The 14,156-nt window shown below is 35.4% G+C and overlaps 2 protein-coding genes across 3 annotated transcripts; one reads left to right on the forward strand and one right to left on the reverse strand.

The window, feature by feature from the left end:
- Window positions 1-2,851: 2,851 nt before the first annotated feature.
- LOC131165023 (cytokinin riboside 5'-monophosphate phosphoribohydrolase LOG1-like) lies at window positions 2,852-4,898 on the reverse strand. Its single transcript, XM_058122640.1, has 7 exons — window positions 4,436-4,898; window positions 4,147-4,244; window positions 4,004-4,034; window positions 3,807-3,906; window positions 3,643-3,713; window positions 3,378-3,521; window positions 2,852-3,180 (listed from the first exon to the last, which is right to left on the reverse strand). The coding sequence occupies exons 1-7, from the start codon at window positions 4,574-4,576 to the stop codon at window positions 3,079-3,081; spliced, it is 687 nt and encodes a 228-aa protein (XP_057978623.1). The 5' UTR covers window positions 4,577-4,898; the 3' UTR covers window positions 2,852-3,078.
- Window positions 4,899-8,037: 3,139 nt separating this feature from the next.
- LOC131165022 (enoyl-[acyl-carrier-protein] reductase [NADH] 1, chloroplastic-like) lies at window positions 8,038-13,234 on the forward strand. Of its 2 annotated transcripts, none has more exons than XM_058122639.1 (13): window positions 8,038-8,529; window positions 8,646-8,957; window positions 9,163-9,272; window positions 9,383-9,438; window positions 9,525-9,609; window positions 9,702-9,749; window positions 10,497-10,571; window positions 10,637-10,748; window positions 10,859-10,910; window positions 10,996-11,047; window positions 11,180-11,237; window positions 12,013-12,111; window positions 12,857-13,234. In XM_058122639.1, the coding sequence occupies exons 2-13, from the start codon at window positions 8,684-8,686 to the stop codon at window positions 13,006-13,008; spliced, it is 1,173 nt and encodes a 390-aa protein (XP_057978622.1). In that variant the 5' UTR covers window positions 8,038-8,529; window positions 8,646-8,683; the 3' UTR covers window positions 13,009-13,234. The 2 variants fall into 2 exon arrangements, with proteins under 2 accessions (XP_057978622.1, XP_057978621.1); XM_058122638.1 differs by having other exon boundaries at window positions 8,421-8,568.
- Window positions 13,235-14,156: the final 922 nt, after the last annotated feature.

The following is a 14,156-nucleotide window of genomic DNA, read 5'->3' on the forward strand; positions in this document are numbered from 1 at the left end:
TTAGGACTCCCTTGGGAACTTGGAAAACATAGATAAAATAATTCACATTTTCTGTTTTGGTTATGAAGTAAAATGAGAACATAAAATTTGTGATGCGTGAATAAAATTTTTACTTTTCAAGTATTTAACCTTTGCTTTTGGCTAATCTGCAATTATATTTGAATATATTTTCATTTTTAATAGCATTTAATATAGGGAAAAGTACCATAGAGACTTGATTTCCTTATTTCTTTCACTTAAAAAAAAAAAATAAAATAAACAAAATAGCAAGCATGAGAAGGCAAACTTGAGTTGGCTTAGAGCATGTGATGTTGCTCAAGGCATCTGCAGTCACTCGTGCAATCAGTCTTGTCCATTTCCCATCGTAGTACCAGATTTGCCTTGAAAACCAAAGAAATCATACAGGGTACAGTATTTATAATAGATCAGCGGGAACTGACTCTGTAGGCAACACATTAAGAAATAACAATATTGAGGAGCAATACTATTGATGACAGAAGTGGTCTATTTAACCACATTCAGTGAGATTTAGATGAGCTTGACCCCTTGGCTGCTTTCCCCTGGAAGGAGTTTCCCTTCAATCCTTCATGGTCTTTTCTCTGAAGGTTCATTATTATTTTATTCATAAAGTTGTTGTTCCCCCTGTTTTAGTATCTTCTTTTTTAAGCAAACACAAGGTGGTGACCTTTTTTACTTGTAATAATTCTGTGCTTTTGTTTTACTCGTGCCTATGTTTATTTTCTTTTTATATTTTAGTCGAATTGCTGGTTGGCATAATGTCCAAACCAACAGCTAAATAACACAGTTTGATTGTTAGATTGAAGAGGCATTCAGTCATGGCCTGATTATTCAAGATGCTTCGATGCTTCACTTTTCCCCCCCTTTCTTTCATTATTTTCAAGTTTCAAATGAAGTCTAAAGGTTGATCCTCTGTTTAGTTTATGTTTGTACTGATCAGCTTTGGACCTCTTTCTTCATACCTCTTTTTTATTTTTTTGAGGCTAGAGTGTTGCTGAGTAGTCTACTTTCTCTTCCTACTTGTGTAGAAATGCTTAGAGGCTTAAGAACATCATGCTTGTTTTATTAAAGAAACTGTAGCAGCTCTTCAGGAGCAGCAGAGAAGGGAAATGCTGAATTTGCTACAATGGTTTTTGCACTCTGCTTATTTAGTGAAGTGATATGCTGTGTGCGGCAGAGGTATCTTCTGAACATTGGCAATAGGAAAATTCATACGCAGCAATCGCTGCTTGACCATTGATAGTAATTAGCTAGGGTCAAATCAGGTGGCAGCACCCACCGAGTGACTGAAAGTTCAATAGATGATCAATGGGTACCCCATTAGTCCACCATGCAGGCTACAGTTGTCTCCCAAGCATAAAAGCTTGTGGTTATGAGTGGTCTCTTTAAAGATTAAACATAATGTTGATGCCAAAGGACAAGCAATATAATTCCCTGAGGGTGCCCTACCTAATCTCCTTCACCCTATACATGAGGGTAGGGGCGTGTCATTTTGTGGGTTCAAAAAATCTTTGTTTTCAGACTACTATATTTCTTCCAGTGGGCGATTTCAAGCTAACTCCCAATTGGTTGATCGGGTTCGATAACAATTGGTTAAAAATTACGGGATTGAGAGTGAAGCACTTTTGGTAGAGCATGTTTAAGAATTAAGCCTGCTCATTTAGAGCCGTAAAGAATACTAGTGAAAATGGGTATCTTTCAAAGTCAATTTAAAAAAAAAAAATGTTACAATAAAAAATTAAAAACAAAGAAGGAAATTGACCTTGAGGTTGAGCCAATTTAATTTGATTTTTTTTTTTTAGTATTTTTCTTCACTCTGGGTTTCCCTTATGGTTTGCCAATTCATTACAATTAGGAGTCAAAAGAGAGGGAGAGAGAGAGAGGGAGAGAGAGAGAGAGAGAGAGAGATGTTGTAAAGGATATGTATCATAGATATTAATACAAAAAAGTGAGTACTAAAAGTCTATACACTGAGCACTTTGGTTTTTAATCACATCCACATTGGCATTGATGCTGAAACTGTCACTCGGTTTGACCCATTGTGTCTCCAAAAGAAAGCGATAAATATAGGTTGATCCAATTTCAGGAGAAGCTTTCAGACACACCATCCAGCATGTTTTGCTGTCCCCAGAAAAGTTGAGCTGCTCCATTTGCTCTGTGGGATTATATTGGAAGGGCAAGAGACCATTGAAATTTGAAACTTTGGAATAAGGTTATGGTGATCATACACTTCCTCTTGCTGTTCATGGCATAAATCAGCCTCACGTGTGCAGGAACCAATTCCCAGCAATAATTTTTGGCCTGCAATCGTCAGGACTGCAGTCCAAACACTGCCCTATTACAATTAAGAAAATAGAGTTGAAAGGGGGCACTAAGGAACAAAAGTGTCAATTATGCTGAGGGACCCAACCCAATAGGAACCAGTGAACAATTGGTCCATCCCATGCCAAAAATCACAATCCAATATTGGCTTCCATCCATGGACTGGAGTTTTCAATGAATAAGCAAATGCCCCTCACCACAAAAACCAAAGGAAAATGGACAAAGAGCCCTAAGCCTTCACACCCTAGGGCAAACTAATATTCCACACTAAGAACAATCTGTCCTTCCCTTTCCCTCAGCCCACCATGTCCCTTCCAGTCTCCATTATGCTATTTTTTGATAGGGTCAATGGGAGACAGAGTAAACTTTCTTACTAATTTAAGTACATCTGAATTAATGGAACCATAAGATGTCATGAATATACAAATGGGTGGTCATGGTTTCCCTTACTTTTCCCACTGTGTGTGTGTGTGTGTGAGAGAGAGAGAGAGAGAGAGAGAGAGAGAGAGAGTTTTCTTTCTAATTAAGTATAATTTATTTAAATGGAACTATAAAGATGTCATGAGTATACAAGTGGATGATCATGGTTTCACTCACTTCCCCACTTTTTTTGAGAGAGAGATGGCTATCTTTTTTGCTAGTCTCCTTTTAATCTAAATGGAACTACATGCACCAACACGCACGCACGCACACGCACGCACACACACATATATCTTATATACTAGGTGATTAAGATATTTATGATGCTAGAGCTTCCCCACTTTTAGTAGACTCCTCTAAAAACTGGTCCACTTCCCAACTTTGTCTGGGTGCAACCCTATCATGGACTGGCACATACTCCTGCAAAATTATCAAAAACAATAACTAAATCATTCATCACAACCCCACCTTTCCTACAACATTGTTCTGTCATGATCCTTTCAAATAATTAAGGAAAAACTATCATTATTATACTATTTCATTAAATTATCCTTACGTTTTTAAAATTAACATAAATATTGTTGTATTGATAGTGTTCTTAGTTTATGGTTTTGTACCTCCATTTTCTTTATCAGGTCTGCTGCTGTCTCTGCAGAAATCACAATCTGTCTTGCAGAGCCCTCTATGAAACCTTCCTCCACTCCTTTATCAAACAATGTGAGCAAGCTGTTGTAATACCCAGCTACATTCAGTAATCCCACCTGTTCCGATTAATTATTAAGACCCATGAAAATTTATCTGCTAATTCATGAAGTTCTAGCTACGAGGGTGAATTCGGGGAGGAATGGAGTGTGTGAAGAAATTAAAAGCCCATATTGTTACTGGTTTTTCATGAATTCCTAGCTGTGCCCAAGTAATCATCTCCAATAGTTCTTCCATGGTTCCATAGCCACCTAAAAGGTTGAAGAATACTGTTAAATGCAAATGAATTTAATAAAGCTAAAGAGCACAGTTGAAATTAATATTGCAAGCTTATATATATATACCAGGAAGGGCGATAAAAGCATCGGCATGTTTTGCCATTTCTGACTTCCTTTGATGCATGTCTGCAACTGTTTTCACCTCTCCAATGGTTTCTCCTGATATCTGGAAGGGATGAGGTTTCAGATTTATTATTATTACTATTACATTAATAAAAGCAATATAGAGTTCACGAAACGGTAGGAATGAAGTTAAAAGTTACCTCGTTTGGCATAAGAGCTTTAGGAATTACACTATGGAGATCACGTTCAAGACAACGAAAAAAACATGTAAACTTTTGTTACATGAGACTCTTGGAATCACAATTATACAATTTATTTTGAAGAAAGCATATATGTATGGTACCCAAGAACGTGGCAGCCTCCCCTAAGAACAGTCTCAGAGATTAACCCCATAAGACCTACACTTCCACCACCATAGACCAAATCAATCTTTTTCTCAACCTGACCATAAAAGACAATCACAGAAGTTAAAAAAGCATACAAGAGCTAACTAGCTCCTGTATATATACATATAAAATATACATACATATCCATATACGGATACATTACATATACACACACATATAAGTTATATATGTAGTCCAAAAAGAAAAGAAAGAAAATATGCAATGATATAAGAATAGTACAATTACCAGCTGTTTGCCGAGCTCAAGAGCTGCATCACTGAATGTGGATTTAAATCCAGCTCTGCTACCACAGAAGACACAGATCCTTTTAAACCTTCCTCTCTTTTCATTTGTTGTACTAGATGTCCCTTCATCTCCTTCCATCATCTCAAGAGGATATGGACTATGGAGGTGAAAAAAAAAAACAATACCCACAAGAGAGTAGAGACAGAGACGAAGAACAAAACTGAAGAGAAGGAAAATGCAGAAGAACTACAAATGTCAGTGCTTGAATCTTCACTCGTCTGTCCCAAACAGCACCCTTTTTCCGCCTAAATTAACAAGTACTTCACTACTGGTGTTGGAGAAGTGCTCAACAATAGCCCATTTCATCTCTCCTTTTATCCTCCTCTTCAAATTAATGCACACCTCCTCCCTTCTTCTCTCGGGGTCCCCATCTCTCTCTCTCTCTCTCTCTCTCTAAATATGTGCGATGTGTTTATTTGAATTTTGTATAAAGCCTTTTCCAAAGCCCATACCCACGTGTCTTTCCTTTGATGTTCATTTGATAGTATGCTTTGTTTTTAACTTTTATGCTTTGTTTTTAACTTTTAGTCCTCTTATCATTTTATTTTTAGCCATCTTGATGAATTCTTTGGTGGTGAATGTGTAGCTCTCTATTTATATTCATAAAAGCACGAGTTCCACATATCAATCTATCCTTTAATCTCGTAAAACCCACTCTTAATCATGTGAAGCCCATACTTTTGTCATCACATGCCACAATTTAAATGACAGGTCACATGTACGTTTATGTGGTGTGATGAATTCATTCAAAAATTTTGAGAGATCTTGTCATGATTTGACTCCTATTATCAAAAAAAATCAAAAGGTTCAATAAGCTACAAAGAAAAAAAATCATAAAGTTCAATAAGCTATTTGTTGGAGTTTGACTAATATTATTTTTGGAGTCAAAATTAAATCAACGTGAGGTACTAATATGTGGGTGTATCATATAGCCAAAGGGGCATAAGCTACTTTAACCGGGGAGTCATAGATTGAATAGAAAATATATCATTATCTCACATTGGATGCGTACTTTGAGATATCTCAATCGTATAAAGACAGAAGAGATTTTAAGTTATGACTTTTATGTAGCAATTGAGGACCTCTATAGTCTTAGTTCAGGATATGGTGTTAGAGATTTTAAATTCAAACCTTGAAAAACATGTGTATATGTATAATTGTGCAGCCCAAAACCAGCTTTGCCAGTGAAACGCTACACTACCGTGTAAGTCTAGGCCACCTTCTTTAATGGGCCTTGATACTTCATTGCCCATAAAGTCTTAGCCCACAAACTACCCATCCATCCCTTTTAAAGTTCAATGCAAAACTCACCTAACCAATTTACAGCCTGACAATTGTCCAATTTACATTTTGGCTTTATGGTGCTCTTGCAATGGTGTTGATTGGGGCTCTGTGCAGGTGCCTTTTTTTTTTTTCCCTGTTCTTGTGGGGCTTTTCCCTCTTTTTTCTTAGATTTTTACTCTTACTTTCTAATCAAATTCTGAGTTAAAGGTACTTTTAGCCCAGTTTGGAGTTCAGGAAATATTAAAGAAAGGAAAAAAAAATAGTAAGAAATCCTCATTTTCATGTTTGGCTATAAGGAAAAGAGAAAGAAAATAAAAAATATATCAATTTATAAACAAAATTTTAATTTTACACATCACTAATATCAAGTTTTTCGTAATTTTTAGTCATATTAAGACAAACTTTCATTTTTGATAATATCTAATAAAGAAGAAAAATATAAGGGAAAATGAGTTCTCTTTTTATTTTTCTTTTCTTTTCTTTCCCCACGTAAAATCATTTATCCAAACAGACCCTTAGTTATTAAATTTTTAAACTTTAATTAAAACGATTTTAAAATATCAAACTCCTATCTCTTTTTGGGTGATTTTTTTTTTTTTTTTTTTGAAGAAAAAATTGCAGAGCATCATGGTGAAGGATGATCCATGGACGTCCAACCATAAATTTCATAGACATGGTGTGTGGGCCTCATGGTGCTTTTTCGATGGGCCCTAGCCCAAATCAGAAGTATGGTCCTCTCTGAATGTCCTAGCCCAAACGTCCTAGAAGCCAGTAGGGTACTTGAAGTTCCATCGTCTGAGCTTTTCACATTCTCATGTTTTGTTCACTTTTGTGTACTTTTTGTAAGGCCATCCAACTATAGAAATTTTGGCAGAAAAGTCCTCACCACACTTGGACCAAACCATTAACCATGCATGTGTGGTGAATTTCAGAAGAGATCTTGGATCAGCTTGCCCTTTATTTGTGCTGTCTGCCAACATTTAATCAATTAGGTTTTTAACATTCGGTGAGGAGAAGAGAGACATATGCATGCCTGTAATATATAAGAAGTGTCATTTCTAGGTTTGCTCCTTTTATTTGTTTATTTACTTTTTTTTTTTTTTGTAATACGCACTGGGTATCCACGCGTCCGTTTTATGGTTCACATGACTAATCCTGCGCCCCTTGAAGTTGACCCCACAACTCAAAAGGGAGGGTAAATTCAGGAACCCAGGGACGGAAACAAGCCCGGAAGGGTTTGAACACCTGATCTCGTGAAAGACACTCCTGCAACTCACACTACCACATGAACCACGCTCTGGGGGTTTTATTTACTTATTTTTTGTTTGGAAGGTTGATGTTTAAGAAACCACAACTAATAAAAAGATGATTTAGATGTGCCATCTGAATTAGCTACGTGCCTAATAGAGGGATACACATTTAGAATAAATTAATTTTGAACAAGATAACTCAACCCTTATATCAACTTGGATTAAACCCTACACCTGTATACAATATCATCTTTGAAAATACTAAATACTATCTAGGAAGGAAGGGACTAAAGCAGCTACGTAAAAGTAAAATTGAATTATTTGATCCTTTTCTCTTTAGGTGAACTTGTTCTTAAAAGTTAGAAGGAAAGGTTCGATGTAACATACTTGCTAAATAATTTTTATTTTTTTCCTCAAAAAAAATTGTTGGATTCTTTTGCAAGTTTTAAAAAGTTGTAGATTGAAGGTTTTATAAAATTAAAAATTGGCTTATTTATCACATCATTTTTATTTTTCTTTTTAGCTGCTTCTATTTTTTCTTCAAATTAAAATATGATGAAATAGAGACACTTCGATATTTGCAATGCGGCGAGGTAGGGAATACAACCACTACAGGAAGTTCTAAAAGTTACATTAAAAAAGAATCTTTGAGCTCATATTGATTATGAATTGTCAATGATAATTGAATCAGGACAATTTAGTGTTGTTACTGTTTCTAGTTTCTATTTGTGTTTTTCTTAAGGTTTTATTTGAATAGAGGATTTTGTTTGAAAAAATGAAAAGAAAGGGAAAAAAAAAAAGTAGGAAGAAAATTTATTTTTCATTGTATTTTCTCTTTACATTAAAAATATTAAAAATAAAATTTACTCCAATATGACTATATTTTTTAAAAAATTAAATATTAATTAGAATCAAAATTTTATACATTGGTTTATTATATATTTTCTTTTCTTTTCACTTTTCTTGAAAACTTTGGCTATATTTTTTGCAATTCTACCCGTTTCATAAAGTTTTCGACCCGGTTTAATGATAGCTACCCAATGCTCGGGGGACCCTTTCCCTGAATCCATAGGTATTTCCGTAGGTTTTAATATAATTGGTTTGTCTGAAAATATACGTACCCATATTTTTCCGACGTGCATTTTGCGCCATTGCTTCATGAAAATATAATTTTTAAAAAAATTTCTTTTTTTCTTCTCAAAATTTTCAATTTTCCTTATTGGACCAAAGGAAAATTTTCCAGAAAAAAAAGAGAAAAAAGTCTTAATTTCGTCGCTCAACTGTACCGAAGGCGATGAATTCAAGGAACACGCGTCGGTCCTGGGTTCGATTCGCCATGCATTTTTTTTTTTTTTCGCGTTTTTTTTTTCCCTGCTTGTTTTATTTGCTGCATCCCCTTCTTCGTTCGTATCGCCGCACCACGATTGGAAGCTACTCGTCCGCCATTGACAGCTCCTCGCTCTCTCTGCTAGTCTCCGGCATTGTCGATCTCTTTTATTTGTACGTGGTGCACAAGAAATTATAATCACAATCTATGTGGTATTTTATTAGTTTTTGCTCTGCTGATGTTCCCTCTTTCTCGTGGAAGTTAACTTTGATTGTGATTCCTCTTGCAGATTTATTCTTTTTTGTATTGAAAACATAAATTGTTGAAATGGCTGCAATTGCAACTCCTGGCATGCAAATGGCAGCTACCAAACCCTACAACTCTTGTTCTCGCAAAATTGTTGTGTCCAACGTTGCACTTGTTGGTACTGAGAATAAAGCGGTATTTTGGACAAGGCTTGCAAGCTCTTCTCACATCTCATTGACAAGGCCATTCTTTCAGAGCACAGCATCTATTCCTGTAAAATCTGGAAATGTTGTGAAAGCAATGTCTGAAGCCCATGCCAACAATCATGTGTCAGGATTGCCTATTGATTTGAGAGGTTAGACATGTTCTTGTTCCGAAAAAAAAAAAATGGAGAAGAGGGAGAGGGAAAAAATCACTTTGATTAAGATGTTAAAACATTAAATTACTAATGAAGATTGCAAGAAGAAATGGAATTTAAAGAAGAAAAAAAAGTACAATGGCTTTTGACTTTGAATCAAAAAAGCAATTTTACTTAACTAGCAATGCATTACTATTTGCAGGTAAGAGGGCATTTATAGCCGGTGTAGCTGATGATAATGGTTATGGTTGGGCAATTGCAAAATCTCTTGCTGCTGCTGGTGCTGAAATTCTCATTGGTACATGGGTACCGGTATGTGGGCTGATCCAACTTTCTTAGTTGTATTTTGATTATAGAGATTCTTAAGTTCTTTTACAACTACAAGTATTCATGTCCTGATGAAATGCTCCTTTCTCTGTAAGGCACTAAACATTTTTGAAACAAGCCTACGCCGTGGAAAATTCGATGAATCACGCAGGTGTGAATAGATGTGGCATTTTCTGGGCTTTTCTTTTATTGTTTGCCATTCACTAAATTGTTTGCTTCTGAGAATTGTTGTTTCAGGTTGCCTAATGGTTCTTTAATGGAGATTACCAAAGTTTATCCATTGGATGCTGTTTTTGATAATCCCGAGGATGTTCCTGAAGATGTAATAGAAAAACTCCTCAGATCTGTTAGGAGTAACAAGTGCATATTAAAATTATTTGAGTCATTGAAATTGTTAGTTGTGCTTTTGTGCAGATAAAAACAAACAAGCGCTATTCAGGGTCCTCAAAATGGACTGTTCAGGTACAATCTATTGCACTGTGTATGGGTGTGCTCATGTACAAAGTGAAATAAATATTGTTCAACTAAACTAATCCATTTGTGAAGTTAAAGGAAAAGATGATTATATCTGTCAAATATCAAACCTCTCTTATTCATCATCTTCAAGGCCTAGAGATAAAGTGTGATAAATCATGCTTCGGAAAAGGATTAAGTACCCATAGGTCACTGAACCGTGCATTTTGGGTTAATGTGGAACTGGGCTTTCAATTGCCTTAAGTTAGCCATTACTGTTTGGCTTGTATCCAAATTAATCCAAACTGGGATGGATCATTCAGTTCATCTCATACTTGCCTTATTGGCTATTGCTGCCCATGTCGTTTACAGCTCAGCCTATCCGTGGGCTGCAACAGGTATGTGTACAGCATGCCGATGTGCCCTCATCCCAATTTAGGCTAATTTGGGCACCAACTAAATAATAGAAAAAATATGAAAAAGAAAAAAAACTTTTGAAAATACTGAATTTTTTAGTTGACGACAAGCCTGGTGGAAAATTAATTTGAGTATTCTTTTCATTCTTTTATCATTTGTCATCCTCACATCAATACTTCTCAATTGTATCGCAAATTATGTTAGCTGCCTCAAAAGGCTTTTTAAATGTCAAGTTACGTTGGGCAATGTTTCTGGTTACTGACATTCATGTTTGCATTAAAAATCTTGAAAGTTAAGCAGCTGAGACACTGCTGATTTATGTGTTATAATGTCTTGCAGGAAGTTGCTCAATCTGTAAAGGAGGATTTTGGCACCATAGACATTCTTGTGCACTCACTTGCTAATGGACCAGAGGTGAGTGATCAGTTTTTTAACACTTTTGACATCATTATAGTAACTGTTAACTTGACCATGCATAGGTTAGCAAACCTCTCCTAGAGACATCAAGGAATGGATACCTTGCAGCCATCTCCGCATCGAGTTATTCCTTTGTTTCTCTACTCAAGCATTTCGTTCCAATAATGAATCCAGGTGCGTTTTTCATTCAGTTTTTGTTCTTCTTCTTTTATTTCCTCTCCTTCTTCGTGTATTCACCAACAGGCAAGTTTGTAGCTAGAATTATATTTGGGTTAATATTGCAGGTGGTGCTTCAATCTCTCTCACTTACATTGCTTCTGAAAGGATCATTCCGGGGTATGTCAGTCATTGCATTGTTTGTTAGACTAGTTCCTAATTTTGTTAAAAAAAAAAAAATCAATTTCAAATATTTCATGTTTAGATATGGTGGAGGCATGAGTTCTGCAAAGGCTGCTCTAGAGAGTGACACACATGTGAGTTTTCTCTTTCTTTCATTTGTTTTTTCTATTTTATTCCCATTTACTAAAATTTAGTATCCATTGAATTTCTTTTAATCTAATAGAATGGTAAAAAATAAAAATTATCTAATCCTGTGCTCAATGCAGGTACTGGCTTTTGAAGCTGGAAGAAAGCACAAAATCAGGGTTAACACAATATCTGCAGGTAAAACCTTTGTTTCATGTTAGTGTTGTCATAATATTTTTTACCCCACAAACTGTGCAGTAATGTGGCTTTATTGCTGGAAGAAGCTCTTGTATGTGTGCTTCACATTCTGTTGTACTCCAACTGGGAAATCGAGGGACAAACGGAACTTATTGGGATGACTCAGATCATATAGTCTTATTGGCTTTTGCAAAATTTCTCTCAGAGAAGCACTCACTCGTTGGTCGATTATTCCCTCTTTGGGTGCAGAACCTCATCCTGTTTGATTATGTAGGCATTGGCTTGCCACCTTTTCAGCAGGCTTTGCGTCATTTCAGCTAACAATCTCTCTCTCCCTCCCTCTCTGCCTGCTTGGCAAGAAAACTGGAGATGAGGTGCACCCATATAATCCTTGAAAAGTCCACCTGTCGGTTATCCTCTCTGGATTTGGATATTTTCAATGCATCATCAATTATTCATATTCTACCATCCAATCTATGCAATGTTTGGACATTCTCATGGATATGCACTCATTCCCATTATTCTTGACATGGTTTTTCTGCAAGTATCTTCCCTGTAGATTGAAACAATTATGCAAGATGGAGCTGCCACTAATAGTGATAATTGAGTTGTGTTTTTGAAATTTCACGAAATGAAGTAGTTGGTGGAATTTTAACTGAAGGTGCTATCAAAGCAAAACAGAATGGTTCTCAATCTATTGTCTGGTGTTTTATCTCTGTGTTAAGTGCAATAAAGCTTTTGTTGAAGCTCATTTTCGTTCTTTTCATGCTTTCAGGTCCATTAGGAAGTCGTGCTGCAAAAGCAATTGGTTTTATTGACACAATGATTGACTACTCATTCACCAATGCACCCATTCAGAAAGAACTGGCTGCAGGTGAGCCATGGTTGCTCAGCTTATTCTGCATTTGGTTGTGTTCAATGAAATTTTTTGCTGGTACCCTAAACATGAAACAAATAAAGGATCATACTTTAGTTTGTGTATATGGTTATGATGAATGATAGCATAAGTTCTAACCCTCTTATGAAACAAGAAAATAGGTGTCTACAACATGTTTGGAAGGTATATTTTTTTGGTTTACAACCTGATCTTCTATATCTATACGAGTGTAAGGGGGATTCCCCACTTTGGTGTCTACCCCTTATATATTCTTATGATGTCCCTATAAAAGCATTACTTAAACAGAAAATAGCAATAAGAAAATATTGTGTATCCTATTATGCCTAACATATAAATAATTAAATATCTATTAACTTTCATAACTACTTCCTAAGTGACTATAACTCATTGGGCATATACTTTTTTACATCTTAAAACTTTGCGCTGGTGTAAAAAAAAACTACTTTATTTATAAAAAGAAGCACAAATAAAAAAAATTAAAGAATTTTTAATGAACAAACTAAATGAAGATATATTGCACATGTATTATGTGTCTCCAATGTCTAGTAATTATTCTTATTATATTCTAGCATTATCAAATCACCTTTTTTCCTTATAAACAATTTTTCAGACCCAAAAGATTTGATCAGAGAACAGTCAAATGAGAGATTTATTTTCACATTCCTTGCTGTAGAGTTTACTTTTTTGTGCAGTAACTAAACTTGAGAACTAAATGAAACAGATGAGATTGGGAATGCTGCTGCCTTCCTTGTATCACCTCTCGCTTCGGCTATAACTGGCACTGTTTTGTATGTCGACAATGGTCTGAATGCAATGGGAGTGGGAGTCGACAGCCCAGTTTTTAAAAATCTCAACATCCCAAAAGACAAGTAGGCATAAGGCTAGGGATAATGAGGATTGTGATGAGAGTGAAATCCATTGAAATTTTGGTTTGAGATAAATAATTGTTGCTCTCTTCAATTATGTTATTAACTTTGTTGTCCATAATTAAGCTTTTTTGTTAGCAGCACCATTTTCACACAGAGAAGCAATGGATTCTGTTCTTGGAGTGAAAAATAAAAAAATAAAAAAAAAAGAGAAAGTAATGATATTTAGTTCATGATGGTGGAAGGCCATGGGCATTATTTACCATTAATGATAGCTTTTATCGGCTAATTTATCTTTATCTTGCAATCAGTAAAATCATCCTTTTGTTGGATATTGTTCATTTGGACTTCTAAATGATACTAATGATTGAAACATAACTTCCTTCCAATGCGTACAAGATTTGTGTTACGAAAACTTAATATCCTGTGGCTAATGTTGAACAACAGTACAATTCCAGTGTATTTTAATTAAGAACTTTCTGGGAGTGGATAATTTTAACATTCCTACAGTAAATCTGCTAGCATTTGAATTAGGGGGTGGTCTGGATTAAGCCATGGGGAGCTATTTGTGCTTGACACGCTCTATACTAAGTGTTATATATTCACCCGAACCCGAAATACATCCTAATTTAAAGTATGATAACCAGGATGAAGGAATTCTTTCTAGCAAGTTAATGTATATTTCATTCAGTATATTTGATACATTCTTCATTACATCAGCCCATTGAGTGAACCATTAAATATCCTTGTGACCCCCTCAAGTCATGAATTCAAGTGAAGTACTTTGATTTTTAATCAACTTAAGTATGCCAGTAGTCCCTTAAAATTTGCTTTTGACCAGTTGTATCCATAAAAAAATTCATCGTATAATACCATTGAGTGTCTATCATGGACACGTCCCTACTTGGAAAAGATAAGGAAACAAGTTAACGACTGCAATGAATCTCAATCAGTTTTAGCTAAAGAACAAATACAATTAGATAAGGGAAACACAAAGACATTTCAAGACCTTAATCTTGGATATTAGAATTGGCTATAACTCATTAACAGGACAAGTTAATGGAGATGAAAGATGTTGAAATAATTTGGGTAAGGTAACATGTAATATCTTATACATCGTCAAGAAAAATGCATTGTTGTTAAAACAAAAAAAAT

The sequence above is a fragment of the Malania oleifera genome, chromosome 9, assembly GCF_029873635.1.
Source record: "Malania oleifera isolate guangnan ecotype guangnan chromosome 9, ASM2987363v1, whole genome shotgun sequence".
Lineage (NCBI taxonomy): Eukaryota > Viridiplantae > Streptophyta > Magnoliopsida > Santalales > Ximeniaceae > Malania > Malania oleifera.